Source organism: Ornithodoros turicata, chromosome 4 (assembly GCF_037126465.1).
Source record: "Ornithodoros turicata isolate Travis chromosome 4, ASM3712646v1, whole genome shotgun sequence".
Taxonomy (NCBI): domain Eukaryota; kingdom Metazoa; phylum Arthropoda; class Arachnida; order Ixodida; family Argasidae; genus Ornithodoros; species Ornithodoros turicata.
In genome coordinates this window covers 52319192-52342011 of record NC_088204.1, presented here as the reverse complement: position 1 = coordinate 52342011, position 22820 = coordinate 52319192, and the positions used below count along the sequence as shown (strand labels likewise).

Genomic DNA, 22820 nt, shown 5'->3' with positions numbered 1-22820 from the left:
CATGGGTGAATATGAGAGAGGTCAGCCTTCTCCCGGGTTTCGGCACCAATTGTTAAGGATAGAGAGGGCTGACGCAGACCGTATTCTACGGGAGAACTGTTTGTTCGATTTTCTCCTGCGAACCCGCTCGCTCGCTCATCTTCCTCCAGTGGCGCCCCCTTCCGGCATACTCAACAGGCACCTTCCCCTGTCGGGTGGACAGGATTGGAAGACGGCAATGGGGTTCCTATCCTCAAACCGGGCCAATCGCCGCACCACATTCACTCTTTCCGTCCCATTGCCCTCACCAGCTGTATAGGGAAGACACTTGAACGCATGATTTTTACACGTCTAAGTTGGTTCCTTGAGACTGCTGAGCATTTCCCGGAACTGATGGTGGGTTTCCGCCAGGGCCGCTGAGCGCTGAACTGTGTCGTCATCCAGGTACAACAGGCCAAAACAGAGGGATTATTGACTGCCGCAGTGTTCCTCGATGTAAAGAAAGCCTACGACAGCTGCCATGCTGCCATCCTCGACGCTTTTACTGCGGCTCAAGTTGGCGGCTGTCTTCTGCGGTGGATACAGTACTGTTTATCAGGCCTTTATCTCTTCGTGCGCACCGCTGACGGTGACACCACCAACAGGACCCGTGGGGTCCCGCAGGGCAGTGTCCTTAGCAACCTACTCTTTAGTCTTATCATGGCCTCCCTCATCCCGTTGCTCCCTGCTCATACATCCATCACGATATACACCGACGACATCTGTATCTAGACTTCTGCAACCCGCCGAGATGCGATCCAGCGCCGACTGTAACGCTCTCTACATGTGATTGCCACCTACGTTGCCTCCCGTGACCTAACAGTCTCCCCTGCGAAGACTGTTGCAATGGCGTTCTCGCTCAAATGCTTCAGCAGTTATCCGCTCTACCTTCACGGCTCCCCTTTGACTTTTGCCACGTCGTGCAGATACCGAGGTCTAAACTACCTAGGTCTAGGTGTTTTTTTTATTTAAATGTGTATTGCAAGTAAACTTCTGTTAGTTGAGAGTCAGCAGTTCGTTTGTGCACTTCCTCGTCCGTGTCCCTGGCTGCGTTCCGTGTATCATTATGTACCTAGGTCTAATACTTGATCGCGACCTAATGTGGTCCCGCCATGTGAAAATGATTACTACAAAGGCGACTGCCTCTGTTCACGTCCTCAGACGTACCGCTGGTGCACCCTTGGGCCCCTCCTGCTCTGATCTTTATCGCGTCCACCAGGCCCTGATGTTGGGGACACTGCGTTAGAGCATCCCTCAGTCAAACACAGGAGCGCGAGTAACTTAACACCCAGGCCCGCGGACTTCACATTTGTCTGTCACCACATTTGTCTGTCTGTCACCACGAACATCAGAGACTTACTGTACCCTTGGTGAAGCACAGGAGACGCCTGTTCCCCTTCTGCGGGATGCTGATACCCTTCGAGTATATACCCGCTATCTCACCCGTCACCATTACCACTATCTTCGCCATATTGACGACGACTGCCCTGACTGAGCTTTCGGCAACGCCATCGCCCGTCTGAAGGATCATCTTCCTTCCTCCTCAACGGCGCCCTCTTATGCGCCAGCAATGCGAACCTTTGCGCGTCCTGATATCTGCTCCTCCATCAACGGTCTACAGCGCAAGCGTGACACTCCCGCACCTGTAGCCCTCCTCTCTCCGCTCCGCTCTCGATTTTCTGCACTCCACGTATCAGAACCATCGCCAGGTGAACGCGGTCGGCTCAGTCACGGCAGACAGCTCGGGTGCTGCATTTTATATCCCTGATAGTGACTTTTAGCAGGCCTTTGCCTCCCTTACCCAATATCCTCTATGGAAGCAGAACTCCTCGGCATCCTCTCCGCTCTACAGCACTTGCTCGGTCTGCCGTCTGCACAGTGGGTTTTTTCTGACTGACAGCAAGGCTTCACTGGATGAGCTGGCCTCTTTTCGCCCCAGCACAATATGCACTCTCCACGCGCTCACACTGCAAGCTGCGACACAACTCGCGGCTACTAGCCATTCTGCGACGCTTCAGTGGATCCCGGTACCCGGGACGTAGGCCTTCTTGGTAACACCCGCGCAGACACAATGGCAAGACACGCAACATTACCAGAGCTCTCCCTGCTACCCTTCTACCCTTAACGACATCTGCCTGTTCCCTGCACATTCCCCGGTGGCGCTGTGTCTGTACCCGGCAGTTCCGAGCGGACCCTACCTTATATCATTTCGTACGTCTCATGGACCCCCTGCAGGACTTTACTATTGCCTGCCGTTACAATGGAGTTGAAGGGTCACTCCTCCATCGTCTTCGAATGAATGTTGCACGGACACCCTCACTCCTCTATAACCACACCACACGAACTCCCCTAATGGCACAACTTGTTGTGTGGAAGCAGACATTGAGCACTACCTCTTATCCTGCATCTGGTATCTCTCACAAAACCTCATCCTCCAACGCCACTTCCAACTTGCCAACCCTAACGTCACTTTGGCCACCCTGCTCGGCCCGGTCCCGCACAACCAGGGGGGCGCTTACGACTACCCTCTTGAGCCTTCTTCGTGCCATCGCCATCCCAACCAGCCTCTAAGGCCCCTTTTGTGTGCGTGTTTGTGTGTTTCCTTTTTCCTTTAGTGAAACGAGGTTAAATTTAGGTATGTGTTTGGTACGACAGGAGTGCGCCTATCTCAAAGTCAGACCTTCCACAATAAATTGAACCCATGAACAATTTCTTAGAAGTTGCTGCTGCAGAAGGAATGGTTTCAATGAGTCAAGTGGAAACCATTCTACCGTAATCACACGGGAAGCGATGCTCTCCATTCCATTTATTTACAAAAAGCATTTTTTATCGTGGAAAATACGCACAACTGTTGCAGACAGCTGAAGAGGCAGACTGCTGTTCGAACAGAGCTCTGTGTTTTGACAGAGAAATGGCGAAGCTCTCTTGATGTAAGGTGGCATTTTTATTGTCCTTATTATTGCTCTTGTTTAGTCTCTAGGCGAGCAAGTTCACCTACAAGTGAACGAATTATGAGCTAGGTATTAGCATAGTTAGGATAGTGTATTCTTGTTCTGCATTGGAATGTTAGGCATGCAAGCCACAGCGGTCTCTATTATGTTGGTAGCCATTTGTTAGAAGACCAATAAATGACGTTCTGTTAAAAGTACTTATTTACAATCACAAAAATAACAATCGCTTATTGCTATGTCCATCTTGCTTAGTACGCAAGGAATTTCTTCAGCAAGGAAAGCAGCTATAAATATATTGCGACCGGGAAATCGTATTGTGACAGCCATCACTATTTACACAGGAAATACAGATAAAAACTTTACTCTTTATCCCAGGTCTCCACTGGCTCGCTAACAGCCATAGCCACTATAAGAACTGGTGCTGCACTTGCTGTTTTACCATATTTTTCTCGCTCAGCACTGCAACACCTGGGTGCAAGAAATGCGGGAAGATAAAAAAAACACTAAAACTATACACAGGCTATGAACTGGCAGGCACTATTGGTACGTGGTATCACTTCTAAAATATTACGACGTTTCCTCTCGCCCAGCACTCGTGATATCGAGCGAATTGTCCAAAAGAAGAGATTGTGTATGTGCATTGTGACTGATACTGTAGCTTGAGTATCTCTCCTGTTATGGTAGATTGTTGTTGTCATATTGCTCCTTGTTTGCAGGCTTATGGTTGAGGCGCGCCAAAAATGTGCAGGGTCTCCAGAGACAGTGTGTAGGTCACGCTAAGCAGAGACGACTGTGTGGAGCGTCGCACGCCTTATACCAAAAGGCTTGGACAAGGTGTCTGAAACACAGAGTTACATGGTTATATTAATAGCTATGCACTGAGCATGGAAATTACACACATGTGCAATGTACATGCATGTATTATGTAACCGAACCGGAAATGAGTGGGGGAGAGTAGTAGTCCGAAAAGTGACAAGGTCAGGGGTGACATTTGTTAAGAGGCAAACTATTTAAAGGAACGGTGAAATGAGATTTTTGCTGTCTCGAAATCCTTTCCAATTAATCAGCCAGTCTATGAGAAGTGACCACGCAAAATATTGAAGTTAAACATTGTCTTATGACTGCGAAATTCACTCTACAAACATGAAAGATCAGCCTTGTGCTGATCGATGTGGCCTTGAAGACGTGCTGAGATTTGCTGCCGTGACGTAAGAAACACAGTGTGACGTAGAAGCGGCGTAGCGAGCCTACCTATTGGCACATCTCACATTGGGTCACGTTCACCACTGAGGAACTTCAACTTCACTCCTTCAGTCCTACTGGATCACTGTACGAGTTCAGGTGTTTATGGAGGGATCTTGCCACAGGTGGGCTACCAGCATCGCATTTGTGCAAGAACGCTCGCTAGTGCAACCAGGGTTGCCAGATAGCAAAAGCTGCACGTAGCCAATCTCGTACCCCACGAAGCCAAGACGTAGCCAACACTTCATAATATGTTTTTTTTTTTCTTCTCCGATCAGTACCAAATATTGCTTCCGCACCTGTGTCATTTAAGCTAGTATTTACCTAATTGTTGGCATGATCCAGTTATTGTCAGAAAAATAATTTTTTTGTTGTTGTTCGTGACAGGAAAAAGCGTGAGGCGCCAGAGCTCGCACGAAGGTAATATTACTCAGTGAACGAATACATTTGGTTTCACCGCAAATCATGCCACATGCGGGATAGATTACGCGTGCTGCAATGCTGTCAGGTAGAGGGACGAGACACTTTTAAGGTTGATATCATAGGCCTCAATGCGCTGCCTACCGTCCCCTTCTCGGTGGAGTGCGTCTCTGGTGCAACCTATCGGAGCCAATAATAATCATGGAGAGTTCTTTCACGGCACCTTCGCGCTCATATCGCGGTCGTGAAACACCGCTGCTTGTGCCAGGTTAATCCACAGCGGAAACCTACTTTGCCTTGAAGGCTTTGTATGTAACGAGTTTCATGAACCTTGAGAAACTCTCCAGCGATGAGGATTAATCCATAGGAAGGATAACTAAAGAGCGAGTGCCTTAGGGAGAATGCAATTCGGATGCCACCTGCACTGAAGCTGCGAGAAGCTGCTGTTTTCCATTCTCTGTTCATATGCAACAACAACAACAACTACAGATATATTCTGATGATGAAGTGGGGAGGTTTTCCACTCTCTGAGTGGAGCGCTACCCCATAGCTAGGGGGTCTAATATGAGTGGTGACAATGATGAGTCATGACGACGATGAGCGACGACGATGAGAGATGACGGGAATGATCGGAGCGGCGATGGCGATCCTGATCCTGATCGTGATCGTGATGGTGAGAATGTCCGAGAGCGCTGTTGGGGTCACAATGAGCCCTTTAGGCGTGTCGCCTCAAAAAAGCCAACTACATGACGTAAGGCCGCCCTGTGGCCATGGAGTGGGCCGCGGTGTCCCAAGGGCTGACTATGCTCGACAAGTTGAACGGGCGGCAGCCAAGAGTGACAAGCTGTGACTGCAGTGTACGCCTCTCTGATATAGGACGCCTCCTGATATAGGAATGCAGGTCTGCATTCCAATAGTCTTGCATGTGAACACAGAAAGGAACATTGATGATGGTCGTAGTGCGTCCCCTGCTTTTTCCTGGGGATATCGGTGCTGTAGATATATTTTTCACCTGTTTGATCGTAGAATGAACTTAGCTAAGAAAAAGAAAAAATATAGGCCAGTTGGTAGTGCGCCCACCACTGATACCAAAAATCCCAAAATATGCGGTGCCTCGCATTATCTGTCTCGTAAAATCACGTCAAGAGTTGTCTTTTACGTACCATATGTCTTTTGAAATCCGTAGTGACTGAAAAGGCGACACCATAGGTGACGTGGACTCTTGTGATGGGGACACAGCAGATATAATGGCCCTTCTGCTCACTGATCCACTTGGAAACATGTAGGGGTAGGCGAAGACTGGTGTCTGCTGTCCGCCCACTGGCGACTGTTGTTGGTTGTTCTTGTCGTCCATTTGCAAGTTCGTACTGTTGGGAATCACCATCCGGGGTGCGCTTTTCAAGAGCCGTTGGTACTCGTAGAAGTCCTGCAGTTACAAGAATTATTGCTTCATATTAGGAGACCGCCACCCACGCATGACTGATATGAAGCAGAGTAAGGCTCCGTCCAATTAGTAGCAATTGCATCACAGCCACAGTACTGTCACAAGGTTATGTTACACGCTCTTGAATGTTTGCAGGCAAAGGTAACAGAAACAGTAACGGAAACGGCATTATACCGGAAATATCGACCATTTTTTCCGGCGTTTACCGCGTTCGAGGGAACTGCCCAATAAACGCCTCTCATGACAGCTCGCACGTTTTCTTTGATAAGTAGTTCTTTGGGAGTACCCAAATTCCCATCCTCCAGGTGGCAGTGCATGACTTCACACCCATCCCTCTTGTGTACCACTATAACGTTTCCTTTTACGTTTCACGTCGCATCGAGCGAAGTTCGAGTGGATCTGCACACAAGAAAAGCAAAAAGAAACACATAAGAAATACCATGGACGATTCCAGAGCATGTTTATAAGTTCTGGAATGAACCCGTTTAATGGTGCTAGCGTGGCACTGGTGTCATAGTTACTCCTTGAACTATGAGTTATAATTGGTTACTCTATCAATAGAGTAAACTGGAACTCCATTTGCAAGGTGTAAGTTTGACACCAAAAGAGAGTGTGCTAATGCACAAGCTACTTACTCCCATAAGGGGAATCTGACGCCACCATTTTCTTTCTTTCTTTTTCTTTTTTCGCAGTGCAGGGAAGATCTCATGACAGCTTCAGTATGTGGTGGCAAGCAGCCACTGGATTGGGGAAAGTAACGCCATCCTTTCCCTTTCCCGCCTCGACATTTCAGCAACAATGACGGCCGTAGCGTTGGCATATTACGACCACCACTGTTGCTGCAAGGTCGCGGCAAGGTCGCGGCAGAGGATGGCGGCACTTTACCCTGTACAGTAACTTTAGCTTAAGGTAAGCTGGCGGACAGGCGGACGTTGTCGTCGTTTTTTCGTAGAACATAGAATCATGTCACCGCGCCTTTTAGTTGTTGTGCCCGAGCTCAAGTTTCATCGTCATGGAAATACTCCGTGGCACGCAGACGACGAGCCTCCTTCAGTGTTCAGCAAACTTCTGATGAGATTATGACTGAACGTTGAAAGCGATAACCGCTGCATCAACCATCGATCCTTAAATATAATTATAAAGGGCTTTGTTAATCATTCAATTTTTTTAACGATAAAGCTATATATGAGAGCAGCATAGATGCTCTGCAGCTAGTTATAGGGCCAGGCGGACTCCTACTACTGTTTGGCGCACCCCAAACACGTACGAAATGCGATAGCATTGAGGCAGACGGACGATGGTCCCTGCGCTGTCACCGTATATGATTCCCGTGCGGCGCAATAGCAAGTCCGAACACTGCCCGATATGGGCCTCGTGCGGAAACACGAGTTTCGTCTGCAAACGGGTTCACTTCTTGTTAAAGTCACTGTACTCTTTGGTGCGCATTTCTGGCCGAGTGTAATGACGGCATGCTTTGTCACACACCACTTCCTTTACCCCTCACCCTTCCATTATAATACAAAAAGCGCACAAACAGAAGGTACAAGGGAGAGAACACTCACCGACTTCTTCGCCCACTAATCCCACGCTTTTAAGCTTCATTCGTAGCATTATGGGCCGCACGCCGCTTACGCTCCGCATTTTGAGTCACCGCGTGCGCATCTCCGCCGCAGCACACCCGGCACATCCGCTAATTATATACATGCGCGAATACTCCGCATCGCCTATGCCAGTAGTTCCCAAACTGTGCGACGCATCATAACGACAAGATATCTGGTCGCTCACACCCATGGTTCCTTCGTTGTGCTATCACGTAATCACAAAGAAACGCACATTACGGAGCTTTGCACATCGGACGCGCTTTACGAAAAAGCAAGCTGGAAGCTGTCAAGTTCAAGATCAGCCGAGTGATGCAAGCCACTACAAAGGAATCAGGTGCTTGGGTTATCACATTTTCGGAACCGTTATTTTAAAGACCTTCCGATCTGGTAAATATCGTCTAATAATTCAAAATCTCCCCGCTGAACCGGTGACCCAATAAAGAAATTACCGAGGAATGAACCCCGTCTCCAATGACGCAATGCTTCCCCGAGGGCCAAAAGTGCGTTAAAGAAATGTTACGCAATTAAAAGTTGGTTAGCCTTCGGAGCTGAGTAGTTTGTTATTTAGATCAAATGTGTGCTGGGAAATCATCAACTGTGATTTTTAGACACCAATGAATCGTGACCATATAACTGGAAATTTCAGACATAGTTCACAAACCTTTCATGGAAGCAGGTGCTTCCGCGTTCTCCATAGCGGGATTGAATGACGGCATTTGACGGTATCAAGTCTCAGTCTCAAGTCTCTCTCGCCGGAGCTCATGTGTATTTGACATCGAACGAGTATGTTGACATCGAACTTTATCGTATGAGAAACCATATCAATCATTTCGACAGCGCGTATGCGAGGTCCAGCCAAGTGAAGGTGAACCGCTGCAGATGCCGTGTGGAAGCGGCGACCCAGCACGTGATCCGCCATTGCACGTCAGAAAAGTAGGCAGTCAAAGAGAGTCGTTTCACACAGTAATTTCCTGACAGTCAAGGTAACGAATTGACCTTTCGAAGTAAATAGCGGAGCACAACAACCGCGCAATTCGAACTCGACACGGAAAATGCCCAATCTCACATTAAAAACGCATCATTCCGCATAGAAGTCATTGCAGTACGCAAACGCATATATTATGATGCTGCAGTTCGATATAGCAGCACGTTCCTCACCGTTCGCAAGACGCAATTTCAAGTCTACGGTTACGCGAGGAATTGATACGGTAAGGATGCTTCACGCTCTTTGATACTGATGGGCACATTCGGGTATGCCAAGCGTAATGTCTAGCGGAGATAAAAGATGAGGTAACTCTTTGTACATCACTCACAAACATGTAGTTACAGACCACCATGGCCTTCGACGGCTTGCAAAGATAAAAGCACTATAGAAACTATCTCGCTCGGCTTTCCTTCTACGGTCTGCAAAGAGGGTAACAAACAGAGCAGGACGCTGACGCTCGTCTCTGGACCTCCCGCACATCTCTTTTTGAGCTCGCTAATATATCGGTCTCTACAGACCCAATAACAGCGAACCTTGCCCAAGAACAACGTCGCGCCGTTTATTTGGGCTTTATCATAAAGATTCTTGTATCAACGGCCCTGCTCTCAACGCGGGAATCTCGGCGCTCGTGGAACTTCGTCCTCCGCGATTATGTACTCTTCTGGAATAATAGTTTTGATCCATTCGGGGCGCCCATATCTCCTTGTTCTTGAGCCTCCTATCTCACCTTCGTCATAACCACCATCGCAAAATTCACAATGATGCGACGTTCGACCACTTGGGTTCTGCCCGTACGTACGGTAGAGTCATTCGGCGTTTTTTTTTTTTTTTTAGTTTAGTTTGGGATGCGACGGTTCATTACGTCGTACGTATGCAAATGGGAGGCCTGTCAACGACGTAAGTAGATGACGTCACCAGCTCAGGCATTGCTCCAACCCACGCCCTCCGCGGAATCGTACCAGTATCGACGTACTCGGACAATTCCCTACGTCTTACCATGGCTATCGAAGTGCCACTGTTTCTGTTGACCACGTACTCGATACGCAGAAACGAATACACATTCTCCATTGGTACTGGTCCCGATATTCCAACAGTCGATGAAGATGAAGCTGTGAAATTGGCTCTGATGTAAATGTATTCTGCATCACCATCTCAGAACTTCTGATTATACATGGTGTTTCCTTTTAGTAGTTATATTTTTTGCAAAAAAAAGAAAAAGCTATGAGAGAAGCACTGGTGCCGTTCTTGCAAGGCCCACAGCCTGTCGGAGAGGGTATGGAGATAATCAATTAATTACCTGAAGTCCATTAATCACCTTTTAACTGAAGATTTTCGAGGACATGACCATTGGAGTCAGTTATTATTTACAGCCACTCTACTTTTAAATATTTCCTAGACGGGCACGTACTTTTCTAAGCAAATGAACAACACCGAAACCACGAGCATTAGGAGCGCAAGAACTTCCTGTTTGATTATTTCTGCCCAGTCAGGCAAGATGGCTGGTGCCAAAGTAACAGCAAAAACTGTAACAAATAGGGGAATCATCATGGTTGCGAAGTTTCGAAGCTTAAAATCGGAAGTTGTGGACCAACACAATGCGCAATTTGACGTAACATTTCAGCAGATATCTCCTTCGAAGAACATTTTGCGAAGCGCCTCGTTTTGGAAAGGAGTCACAATGTCACACTGCCAAATGCTGGCAGTTCAATGCATAACATGTGTTATGCGTTGAACAGCGACGCATAGCTCTGCGAGTGCTTGTTTTGCGTGTGCGACGTACGCATATAATGGTGCTGAACCTGGAGAACTCCCAGTGGAGGTCCTACGTGAGTGAGAAACGGCTCGACACTTCGTACGTTTGCGTGCGCACGTTCCCCGTCACCCACTCCTCAGGAAAATTCGATACTGTCCTGAAAGTGATTTCCATCGCGTGGCGCAGAGGACACGCCACGCTCTCGCCGGCTTCACGCCTAAGACTGTCACACCGCCGAACGCCCCCTTGTATATGCCTGTGCCACCCACCTTCGCACGTCTTCTTGACCTCCAGGTCCGCAGAGCTCAGGTTCCAACTCAAGTCCTTCGAGCCCATTTTTATGCTCTCGTAGACGCCAAGTTCTCCACCTCTACCGCCGCTGACTCCGATGGCGCATCTCGAAATGGCAAGTCCGCGTCAGCATTTGTCATCCCCGACGAAGACGTAGTTCAAGACCGTCGCCTTTGGCATTGTACATCATCCACAGCTGCGGAACTGTGTACGCCATACTTTTCTTTTTGCAGCACATCGCTCCATCCCCCCCCCCCCCCACACACACACACGGAATTGGGTTCACTCAATGTGAACTCGAGCACTGGCTAGCGACTGGTGCTTGCAAAGTGCTGCAGACGGTGACGGTTATTTGCTCTTCCCATGTCGAGTCTGACAAGCCTTTTCAGTCGCGTAATTTTTGCACTGCAGCACTGAACAGTAAAAAACCATCACTGTAAACTTCTCAGACGAAACAACTATCAAAGCAAAGTGCAGAAGCCTCGGAGAATTCCACCTATATATACCTAAGAATCTATCCAATACGTGATGTAAAAGCATCACGTGAAACGGTAGACCGAACCGCCGCTAGTGTTCGCTCTCTATAGGCGAATAGCAACCTTGAACAATAGAAGTGAATAATACGAAATATACCTGCATTCTTTCGCCTCAGTATTTGAGACCACACAGAAGGCTGTAGCGTCTCGGCGTCGTCACGCCAACCTAGGTTGTCAGAGCATCACTATCGTCCGCTAAGTCTAGACACAGCGGGATCCGCTGTACGGAGTAGTGTTTTGGAATTATGCGGAGAGGTTCCACCCTCACGGGAGAACAACTGGCGCTCCACGTGGCTTTCTTACGTCACTTCCCGTAACTTTCCTGTACGCGCCTTGCCGATGAGATCCCAATAAGGGCGATAGAGTTCTCGAGTACTGGTATGGCGACGTTTGAGTTATAAAGAGGTTTTTCGTTTTTGTCGAATGTATTTTCCAATGTATCACGAGGCAGGGCGAAGATGGCCGACGTTGAGAAATTATCCTGCTACATCATGACGTTATAAGCGAATCCAAACTTGTATCACCGTCAATTAGTTTGATACTCTTTTTTTATTGCGTTTCGGGAGGTCTCAAAAATTATAATAGCCGAAAACGGAAAAAAATGAAACCCTAAAATTATAACAGCCGAAAACGAAAAAAAAGGTAACCCTACAGCTATAAACTCTGATATCTATTTCTGGTGTTCACTATTTCAGGGCTTATCCTGTCGACTCATGTGATAGAGGAGAATAGAACAGCCAGTATGCTGAGAATGACAGTTTGGTGAGCTAGTTCACTATAACGATGCGATATAATGCGTGAGAGTCCGAGCCATATGTTACTCGACCTCTTCTTCCATACGTCACACACAGTACATAACAAACACGATGAATATGTTCAGCGAAGTACTTACCTTAGCACTGCAAAGCGGGGTCTCCACTTCGTAGGTGTTGTTGAACTTTGAGTAGTCAACGAGGTACTCCGACGAATCCTTCTGAAAGCGAACCAGCTGCTCGAAGCGGTGTCCCCACAGCAACTCAGATGGAAGATAAGAAGATCGTGCCTGGATGGATTGTCCCGTTGATTCGATAGTGCCCTCAAGGATGACGACAATTTCGAATTTTTCACGGAGGACATCCTCGGCAGACATGTGGTAGAAGGGGCTAGTCTCGTTAATTTCGTGAACGATTGTGGCCGGCCAGATAAAAAGGATGCTGTCTGTGCCAGCATCAAAACGTACGTCCAGCTGGGTGTGGTAGTAAGGAATCACTTCGCCTTCTGCTGTAACCTGGTGGGAGTCATATGAAGATCACATGAAGATGAAGCCATGAACACAAACATGGACATCAGTTGCCCTTTAATGGGTTGGAACACTTTTATTTATTTATGTGGCCATACGCTACAGGCCCGGTTAGGGCATTACGTAACGGAGGTGGCACAGACTCGCATACACTCATGGAACTCACAGAATTCTGAAAGAAGATAAATGAACTGTGCAATGTAAGTATAGGAGAAGTCAAGATAATCCAAACATACAAATACGGATTTATAGATTAATTAGAGGAAAGCACTGACTGAAACACTAGAAAAATTGGTCAGCTAAAGCACAACACATAGTGGTCAGGCACAAGCTTAACAATATAGGACCACCAAGCATATACAAAGAACTATATAGCGGTCAGCTGTAAATTTTACACCATACAATATAACTGCTATTTGTTGCTCATTCCAACATGCACATATTGCACCGATGTAAAAATAATTATTTTTTATGTATCTGAGCGCAATACAAAACACTTGGACAGGCTTCGCCGCCAGGTTCTGACGTCAGAGGAGCGCACCTCGGCCGCTCCTATTGAATCTCGGAGCCACGTGACCGCCCCCGCGGCTGCCTCACTGGCAGAGATGCCTGCCTGATGTCACAGCCGAATAGGATTCGGAATTCGCGTTGCCGATTTCCCCTTGCATATTTATCCCATTTGCAGTAGAACTTGGAAAGGAGGTTCACATCGATGCCATTAACCGTCATTTACATTTATCCGGCACAACATAGGGCACCGTCACCGTCTCACAACTGTATTAACAACATGCGGAGTGGATGTACGTAACGTGTTGAACGATTTTTTTGAGGTAGCAGCGCTTTCCAGAAAGACTTTGGGGAGCCTTCGACCCGAATATTGCTAGTCTTCCCTGTGAGAACGGAGCGCATTAGGCCCATTGGACTGCCCTTCATGCGATGTACACGTGGATAATCCATATAACCCAACGGGCCGTATAATCAACATTTCTCTACATGTGTTTTTGTGCTTGACAGCCATTCCCCCATTTAAACAGCATTAGTCCTCTAAAAGTATTTTGTAACAGCCCTGTCACAACGCATTAGTTGTGCTTATATAGGAAGGAGGCAATATATAAATAGACAACATATATAAACGACGTCATGTCCACGAAGGAGGTAGTCAGAATTCAGTTCGAACAGTTACGCGAATCTAGTTTTGTTTTCAAGCTTCCATGTAGAATCTGCACTTTATCAGGTCTGATCAAGTGCAGACCTCTTACAGACCTGAAGTTCAGACTTGAAGCTCAGATGCACGAAACCTAATTAATAAAACGCAAAAACTATGCACTGCTTACCTTACGTCTGATGATCTGTGCCGAAATGTTGGTGCCTATTATGTGCGACTTTCTCATATCTCCAACCCTGAAGAGCAAGCAGAGCCGACCGTCACGAAGGCAGATGACGGCATTACGGCTGAAGAGCAGAGTCTGCGAACGCTTCTTTGGTCTGGACAGCTTAGCGAACACGATCCCCGCCATGAAGCACTGGATCATTACACCAGTGATGGACTGCATGCAGAGGATGAACACAGCCTCAGGGCATTCGGGTGTGATGGCACGTGTCCCATAACCAATCGTGTGTTGCGTCTCCAGGGAGAAAAGGAAGGCAGACGTGAATGACGTCACTTCCACAATACATGGAGTCCAGTCTTCGCCCTCGTGGGGGTCAAAGTCCCCGTGAGCAAACATGATGAGCCACCATATGATGGCGAACACGAGCCAACTCAATATGAAGCCCATGGAGAAGACCATGAGGTTCCAGCGCCATTGAATGTCCACAAGGGTCGTGAATATATCCTACGTGAAAAAGCAAAGTAAGAAGACGCGTGCACCCCTTCTTCCGTATGAACTTCCAGTGACACAAAGCAACGCAATCAAAGCCACGAACTGATATATATTTTTCAAATATATGCAACAGGTTCCGAGCGCGCTGAAGCGTTGGCAATACGTGAAGTGCCAACACCAGAGATTTCCTTGCGCCTCTCCTGTTTTTTTGCACCCCCCCCTCCAACCCGAGGTTTCTGACATTGCCCAATACAGCTTGGCTACGGCACGTATCCCCATAAACTTGTAGCCATCTCTTTACAGAAGTCTTTTTAATGCACGGGCCTCGAAGCCTCTACGGTTAGTGTTCAACACACAGAAGTTAAAGGGACCGTAAAGTGAAATGTAACCACCACATTTTTATGTACCACCACGCAAAACATTGTGATGACACACGCCAGCCATCACGTCCTAATCGTTCCTATTTTTAATACGAACGAATTTCAAAGACTTATAATTTCGCGATCGCAGCGTCCACATACGTTCGCCACGGGAAAAAAGGGAGGTCTCTCCCCGGATCAGCGTAAAGATATCATGTGATATTGAAGCACTACGTAACGCATTTGAGATAGGTTACACTTACTATTAGACCTGTTTTGAAGAATAACAGCAACCCTTGAGCAGTTCGGTTCAACTGTTGTTCTCTGTAAGAATATGCGCGCGACGTGGGCCGTCTGTTGGCCTTTCTCTCCGCGTCGTCTGCTCCTCCGCCATTAATAGTACAGTGACCAGAAGATGAAAGCTGTGAAAGTCACTTGCTATCGTAATGTGTTCGAGACGCGGCATCAGGGCGGTGTCTACGGATGCCTGGTTTACGTCCTACTTTTCCTAAATGCACCCCCCGGGCACCTTCGATGACGAAGCACACATTGCAGCTGTCCACGACGTGCCAGACGGCCAGCCTAGTTGCGCCTCAGAGTTGCCGCATCTTGGAGTCCGCAAATTTTTCGTTGATGTTAGATTGCTCAAAAATGCTCAATCTTTAGCAGGGCTATTACGTATCCCCCCCCCGCCCCCCTGAAGCGTCCACGTTACAGTCCTTCAGAAAGACGCACATAGCCTCTCTTGGTGGCATTTCAAAGTCATTTCAAAGGAGCAAGGAAGTGACAGCCCAGGGTTACAAACCCGTGCTTAATTCGTCAGGTACAATATCCTGAACAACTGCGCGAAATTTTTTTTCAAGAGCAAATTATTACCACGCCCCAATTTAATGTACACGTCCCGATGGTCTGGAACAGACAGGTAACCGACGGTATGAGAATGGGAGGGGGGATTTACATTTATTAAAAGGAAAGCTGAGAATGCTCTCTCATTGGCCTGGGCAAATTCGTCTGCAAGGAAACGGGTGTGGAGCACCCTTGACGCTCCGAGCTGTCTGAAGTCTCTAACCATGCAATGCTATCTACTGAACGGATTTTTCTTCTGAAAACGGTAACGACATCAGGTGACAGAAGGGACCAGATGTTCTCATTGGGACCACCTTTTAGTTTTTATAATTAAAGGGTTAACTATTGTCAGGTAATGAGTCATTCGACGGTTGAGCAACACATGGCCAAGAATGTCCGCTGACTCGGAGATGGTAGAAGTCAAAACAGGGGGGGGGGGGATATGTTTATAAAGAAAAAAAAGGAAGGAGAGGTTAGCCACGCAAAGGGCAGACTTGCTATTCCGAAAAAAAAGAAAAAGGGGAAGCGGAAAACGAAAAGAAAAGGAAGGAGAAAGAAAAAAAACAAAAAGGGGAATCAAAAAAGAAAAGGAAGGGAAAAGAAAAAGAAAAAAGGGGAATCGACACAAAGGAAGGAAAGAAAAACAGAAAGCAACAAAGAGAAAGGAAAGAGAAACAAAAAGAAACAAAACGAAAGGAAAAGGAAAGAAAGAAGAGAATAAACACTAGCACAACGTTACATGCAGTTTACGAGTCCTGAGACTCGGAGAAAACCGAGCAGAGCGGCAGTGACAGCCCATGCACTGGTTGGGGTGCAAGACGGGGCCAAGAAGAGCGGGCAACGAAACGTAGTTACAGCCAATGTGGAGCAGACGGCAGCGGAGGGTGTCTCTATGTTGAAGGTGCTGCTGGCAATACAGGAGTTGGTGTGGGATGTCAGCTTCCACTCCACAGACATTACAGTTTGGTGAATTTAGCCGACCCATCTTGAAGAGAAGTGAGGGTGTACGGGCAACTGAGTCGTAGGCGGTGGAGAAGGGATCCTTCTTGACCGCTGCGGTGGCAAGTGATGACGAACTCCATCAATGGGTCGACAGACCGTAGGAATGAGTTGTAAGTCGTAGTTTCGGCACGGAACTGCTGAGGACATGTGGCGCACCGACGGCGGAGGTATAGACGGCATGTGGAGGCTGTAAGGGGCAGAGGTGCCAGGCCCGAAGTGTCATCAGACCCAGGGCGTCTCGCTACTGCGTCTGCTCGGGTATTTTCATACACGCCTACGTGGCCATTGAAACGTGATGTTGTAACCAGTGGCCAAGAGTTCATTGAATTTTTGAAGCGTCATGGTATGCAAATCGCTTATTATGCTGGGGCGAGATGACGACAACATATCTAGTGAAAACAGGATGTCTATAGCCCTTATAGTTTTGTATGAAAATCTGTATCGAAATAGGCACCCTGTATGCATGTATGTGTGTGTATAGAGGGTGTGTGTCTTTTTTTAGGTGACACATAGTTTTCATTAAAAAACTAAGGGCTATAGACATGTTGTTGTCACTTCTATCATCTCTGGGCCGGAGGAGGTTCTTGGTCATATGTTGCTCCATCGTCAAATGACTAATGACCTAAAAATCGTTAATTAACTTTTTAATTATAAAAGCTACGAAGTTGTCCGTATGAGAACATGTGTTCCTTTCGGTGACCCGATATCGTAGCCGTTTTCAGAACAATAATCTGTTTAGTAGATCGTCCGCAAAAAATCGTGAAGGAACGCCATTTTTTTTGCTTTATTTTGTTAATTGCGCATCCTCGGAGACGCGTCTTTCCTTCATCCCCAATGTGCGAGGGCCAAAAACCGCACTATCACCCCATGCGTGCTGGAAAAACGTTAAAACAGAAACTGCAACTTCTGACGCCATCCGCTCAAACGTTGCCTGCCTGCATACTGCTGATGAGGCCCAAGAAGGCCAAAACAGCTGTCCAGTACTGGCATGGCGACGTTTGACATACAAACATACGCTATACGTACAGCCACAGAGCTTCGGCTATTTTTTTTTCTTCCTAGTACATTTCACTGGCTTTGCACTGGGCTTTCAGTGGTGACTTAGCTCACGCTGACGGGAGGAATCACGTGTACGTGACCTTCTGACGCCATCCGCTGAAATGTTGCCTGCCTGCGTACTGCTCATGAGGCCCAAGAAGGCCGAAACAGCTGCCAAGTACTGGCATGGCGACGTTTCACTTACAAACAACCCAAGATAAGGGCAGTTCTGATAGTGTCACCGGATACATTTGTTTTTTGTTTTGTTTCAGCAAGTTAAAGCCGACCTTCGACGCATGAGGCGGCACTGTGCTCCTTCACCCTCTCACACTAGGAGTGAAGGGAAGCCGCGCCTCCGGAGATGCGCAATGAACAAAATGAAGAAAAAAATGGTGTTCCTTCACGCTTTTTTGCGGACAATCTATCGAACGGATTTTTTTTTTCTCAAAACGGCTAGCGTATCAGGTGCCCGACGGGACCAGATGCTGTCATTGGGACGACCTTGTAGCTTTTATAATTAGAAACTTAAGTATTGAAAGTTAATTAGGACATTGTCTTAGGAGTTTGCTGGTGCGCTCTTAAGGAGTGCGATTCAGCATGTGCTATATTGAAAGAACCTTCACCCCGAAAAAAGTGTTATACATATTTTTAAGAAATCTGTTCACATTTAGCTGGGACACCCTGTATATACATACATACATATATATACAAAGGGAAAATAGCCGAAGCTTTGTAGCTGCACGTTGAGCATATGTTTACAGTTTGACCGTGCCCTCCCAGCCGAGTACAGCTGTTTCGTCCTACTTGGGACTCGTCAGCGCGGCGTAGGGAAGTGACACGATCTTGGGTCGGCGCTAACAGTGCTCCTCAACAGTGCTCAACGTGCAGCTACAGAGCTTCGGCTATTTTCCCTTTGTATATATACTTGCTAGCTTGCACTGTGGCCACCACAGGTGACGCCGTCACCGTGGAACATTGACGTCTCGCCGAGACGCACTGTTAACACCGACCCAAGATCGTGTCACTTCCCTACGCCGGGCTGACGAGTCCCAAGTAGGACGAAACAGCTGTGCTCGGCTGGGAGTGCACGGTCAAACTGTAAACATACATATATATATATATACATATACATAGGTCAAAGAGGTAAATATATCAGACGGCTATGAAGTTGAATAAAAGTAAAATAATAAGACGTGGACGACAGATTACAGGAAAGTTAACAAAAACTAATTCATTTAATGGGTAATTTAACACACAGATTCTAAAAGAACGGTCGACCTTTCGACAGTCGCACTGCGGCTCGTCAGCTCTGGGTAGCTGCGCATCGTTCGGAATTGGCAAACCAGGGGTCGCTCAGCGAGCGATATACACCTGGGAGGGTGACTGAGCACTCCCCTATGCCACAGTGCAAGTCAGTGAATTATAATGAGGGGAAAAAAGCCATTAAAGAAACAAGTAAATGACACTAGACGTGTTTGAAATTCAAAATTACAGATTAAGACGGCTTCTATGGCTGCACGCAGAGAAACAGATACTCATAGAACGATGCGACAGCACCAGAGGACACGTATTTCGCCGTGTTTGCGGCTCGTCAGCTCTGGGTAGCTGCGCACCGTTCGGAATTGGCAAACCAGGGGTCGCAGAGCCAGCGATATACACCTGGGAGGGTGACTGAGCACTGCTCAATGCCACAGTGCAAGCCAGTAATTCAGTAATTCAGCAAGCCAGTAATTTTTTGAAGTGTATAAACTATATACATACAAAAATATATACATATACTATAAGCTATATACACTTCACAGGCTTTGCACTGGGCTTTCAGAGGTGTCTTAGGACACCCTGACGGGAGGCATCACGTGCCCAAGAAGGCCGAAACAGCTGTCCAGTATTGGCATGGCGACGTTTGACTTACAAACATATGCTATACGTGCAGCCAAAGAGCTCTTGCTAATTTTCTTTTGCCATATATCTATATATCTATCTATATATATATGAGATACGACTGCAGGTCAGTTGCGGGTGAACTTGACAAGTTGGAAGACTAAAAAATGTGCGCCTTAGACCGTGCTCCAAGCCCATCTCGCATATCGCCAATCCGCTGCCCGCAAGAAGACCTTCTGAAAAGTGCCGTGGAACCAGTGGCAATGGCTAGCAGCTTTCTGACCGTAGCAGGATGGATAAACTTTGCATTTCGTGCAGCAAAACGATTTTGAAAAACAGTCACAACTTGCCATATGCCAGCCAGCCACCATTTGCCTTATTCTTCTTGTAACGGAGAACTGATTTATTCACTTTATTTTCCAGAGCTACAGACGAAATACTCTGCAATGTATAGCGCCTATAATGCTATTTTTAGTGCCTAAATCGGCATTTTAATCGCCTTTTATAGGCGCATAAGACAATTTTTTTTCGTGCCTAAAAGTTCGGGCTCAAGGGATCACAAGGACAAGTTCTACATGTTGAAACATTGAGCTTATTTTTCACTTTCCAGTTCCTTTAAAGTGTGTACTGGGGAAAGAAAGGGGGTCAGCATAAATCGTCAACTTATCCGTGAATAAAGCAATCATTACAGGTCTTTATGCTGTTTATTTTTGCTTTGGTCAGTTTAGCATGTCAATAAACGTATTGCATAGAGTTCCGAGTCTCATCTTAAAGCACAAGGAAGTAGTTACATTGATGTTTCTTCATTTAGTGCACAACGCGTGCAGTCGTCACATACCGGTAAATAACATTCCTCCGAATGTGTACGAATCCTGGGGCACCACCATTTCACTGGAAATCGAAGAGAGTGCGTACCGTTACGCACTGACAGCAGTAAGTACTATATTGTATAGATCCGGCACAGGCCATAATTCATCATTTCCTGTAACACCGAAGTGCCCGCTGCTTTTACCAGTTCCCTTTCTGTTTACAGTTTCCATAAGGCTACCCCATGCTTTCTCGGTTCCTCATCTAAACCGCTTACAACGATATGTTATTATATGGCATATATATGGCTTACGAAGCGACGCTTACCTGCAGGTAGCGCTGTGACCGTTTGTAGACGTGTTCTTTTGAGAGGTTCACTGATCCATTCTTGAAAATCACCCGTTTGCGTACCCTACTGGGTATGATCTTGGCCTTCTGGTAGCGAACTGCCGGAGAATCCCCTCCTTCCCCTTCGCCGCACTTTGGAAACCCGTTGAGCGACAGATGCTTGGTGAGAGGTGGACGCTTCCCCCCCATGCCCTGAATGAGAAACAAAAGTTAATCGTTATTTAAAGCAATAACAGCTCCAGAGCTGTAGTGGTAGGGAGGGTTCACGAAACGCACACAAATGATCATGTGCAACAGCTGTTTGCCCTCAATACTGACCTCTGCCTACTGCCTTGCAAAGAATTAGTGAGCTGATTATGATTAGATGATATTGCTGGGTCAGAACTTGCCTGCAAGGTAGTGCAGAGGAGGTCGAGATTAGGCACGTTCCACAAAGTTGTACGTAACACGTTAACCGGTAACCGGTTACTTTTTTTGCTAACGCAGCACTTTTTGCTAATGACTTAGTTGCGTTGTAAAAAATTGTAACTGGTAACGTATTCAGGTACAAAAATCGGTAACCGTTAGCCACGTTACTGGTTACTTTCCTTCGTTTACACTCGGCTCAAACATGGGCTACATTGTCAATTATAGTATGTGTAAATCCCGTAGTATCTAACACGTGGGGACCTGACCAAGACCCTCTTTGAGTGCAACACTCCACGAATGTTTCACTCAAGTCCATTGAGAAGCAATAGGCTTGGGTGCAACACTGAGCGTTGCACTCAAAGAGTTTCGTGCAAGCGAGCCCTGGATGTTCAGATCCTGGGAGCCTCTGATCGACAGTCATACTTTTGTTGAGTCGCAAGGTAACCGGCATGACGAACCGTAATTGACAATGTGAAGCATTCTTGGAAAAAGACCCTGATATATATATACATAGAGCGTGACACAGATAAATCCGTGGGCCGAATAACTTGAGCACGGCGCCACCTTCAAGAAACTTTCTTTTTTTGTAAGCACCTCTGACGTATCATCCATCAGTCATGCAGCGTGAAATCGATATGCACGCGCTCATTAATTAGCTAAAAATGACAATTAATTCCCTGAAATTACGAACCTTCAAAATACACGTGAGACGGTATCGTGACGGTATCGTGACTACTACACCGTAAGGGATCTTCAGTACATACTTCCCCGAGCAAAAAAAATCATCGCGTCTACATATTTTTCCTAGCGATTAATTGGTTTCGGACTACATATTTTCGTCGCGTAAGAGCGCAAACAGAAGCTCTTTCACAGTCCGCCTCGGGATTACGTGTTCTTTCGCATGTTTGGCAACAGGGTGTGCTGATAGAAAAGTAACCACCACCAGGGGATCACATCCACCTGGGTCTTGGAGTGCCAAATGGATAATAATTCCAATAGCTGTACAAAGTATTTCGCACAGCAAACAACAGTTGTACAATTCTGATCAAAATGTATCTATTATACATTTGAATACACCATTATACACGAAGAGGAAAAAGGCAGACATAAAATTATACTCCCTAAATGGTATAGAGCTCCAGGAATCACACAGGTATCAATCTATCATTTATTAAACCAAAGGGAAAAAAGGGGGGAAGGTCAGCCAAACGGTGTCTCGGGGTTTTTTACCGCTTCTGACCTCCGTCGGAATAAATATGTACTTGATGTGGTACCCAAAGCAACAAAGAAGCTCTGGACCTAAGACAGTGTTTCTCAAACTGTGGGCCGCGACCCCCACTAGGGGCCCGTGATAGGTTCAGCGGGGGGTCGCTAAACAGCACGGGAACTCGAAAAAGCAACTGATGTACTTAGAACATGCTCTGTCCACTACTCTGCGCCACAAAAAACGCGTGATAGCGGACATCGAAGTCTAACAAACAAGCAACTTAGTAAAGAACAACAGTCATTCCTGCTTGCATCCGTTTGCTCCGTTTGCGGTGGCTTTGAGAACAGCTGATTCACTCTTACTATATTTACTGTCAAATTAAATTTCACCGTCAATTCTGTATATTGCTCTTCATGCAGTGAAGTCGAAGAGCTTCCGGAATCGCGAAAAGCAGGGGGATGGGGGTCGCGAGGTAGCACAGTTTGGGAAGCACTGCCTTAGGGTCAACTGCGCCACAGTAACTGTGCGACCAAACTGACTGCATGCGGCGTGGCCTGGGACATCAATATCTTATCTAACAT

The 22820-nt window shown here is 46.9% G+C and overlaps 1 protein-coding gene across 3 annotated transcripts in view; it reads right to left on the bottom strand.

The window, feature by feature from the left end:
• Nucleotides 1-2809: 2809 nt before the first annotated feature.
• Nucleotides 2810-22820, bottom strand: part of LOC135391543 (ATP-sensitive inward rectifier potassium channel 12-like) — a 111875-nt gene continuing 91864 nt past the window's right edge. For all 3 annotated transcript variants that reach the window (XM_064621836.1, XM_064621835.1, XM_064621837.1), the window contains 5 exons: nt 20604-20816; nt 13855-14355; nt 12134-12508; nt 5795-6057; nt 2810-3807 (listed from right to left, as the gene is read on the bottom strand). In XM_064621836.1, the coding sequence (XP_064477906.1) occupies nt 3807; nt 5795-6057; nt 12134-12508; nt 13855-14355; nt 20604-20816 (1353 nt within the window). In that variant the 3' untranslated portion in view covers nt 2810-3806. The remainder of the gene's footprint in view (nt 3808-5794; nt 6058-12133; nt 12509-13854; nt 14356-20603; nt 20817-22820) is intronic.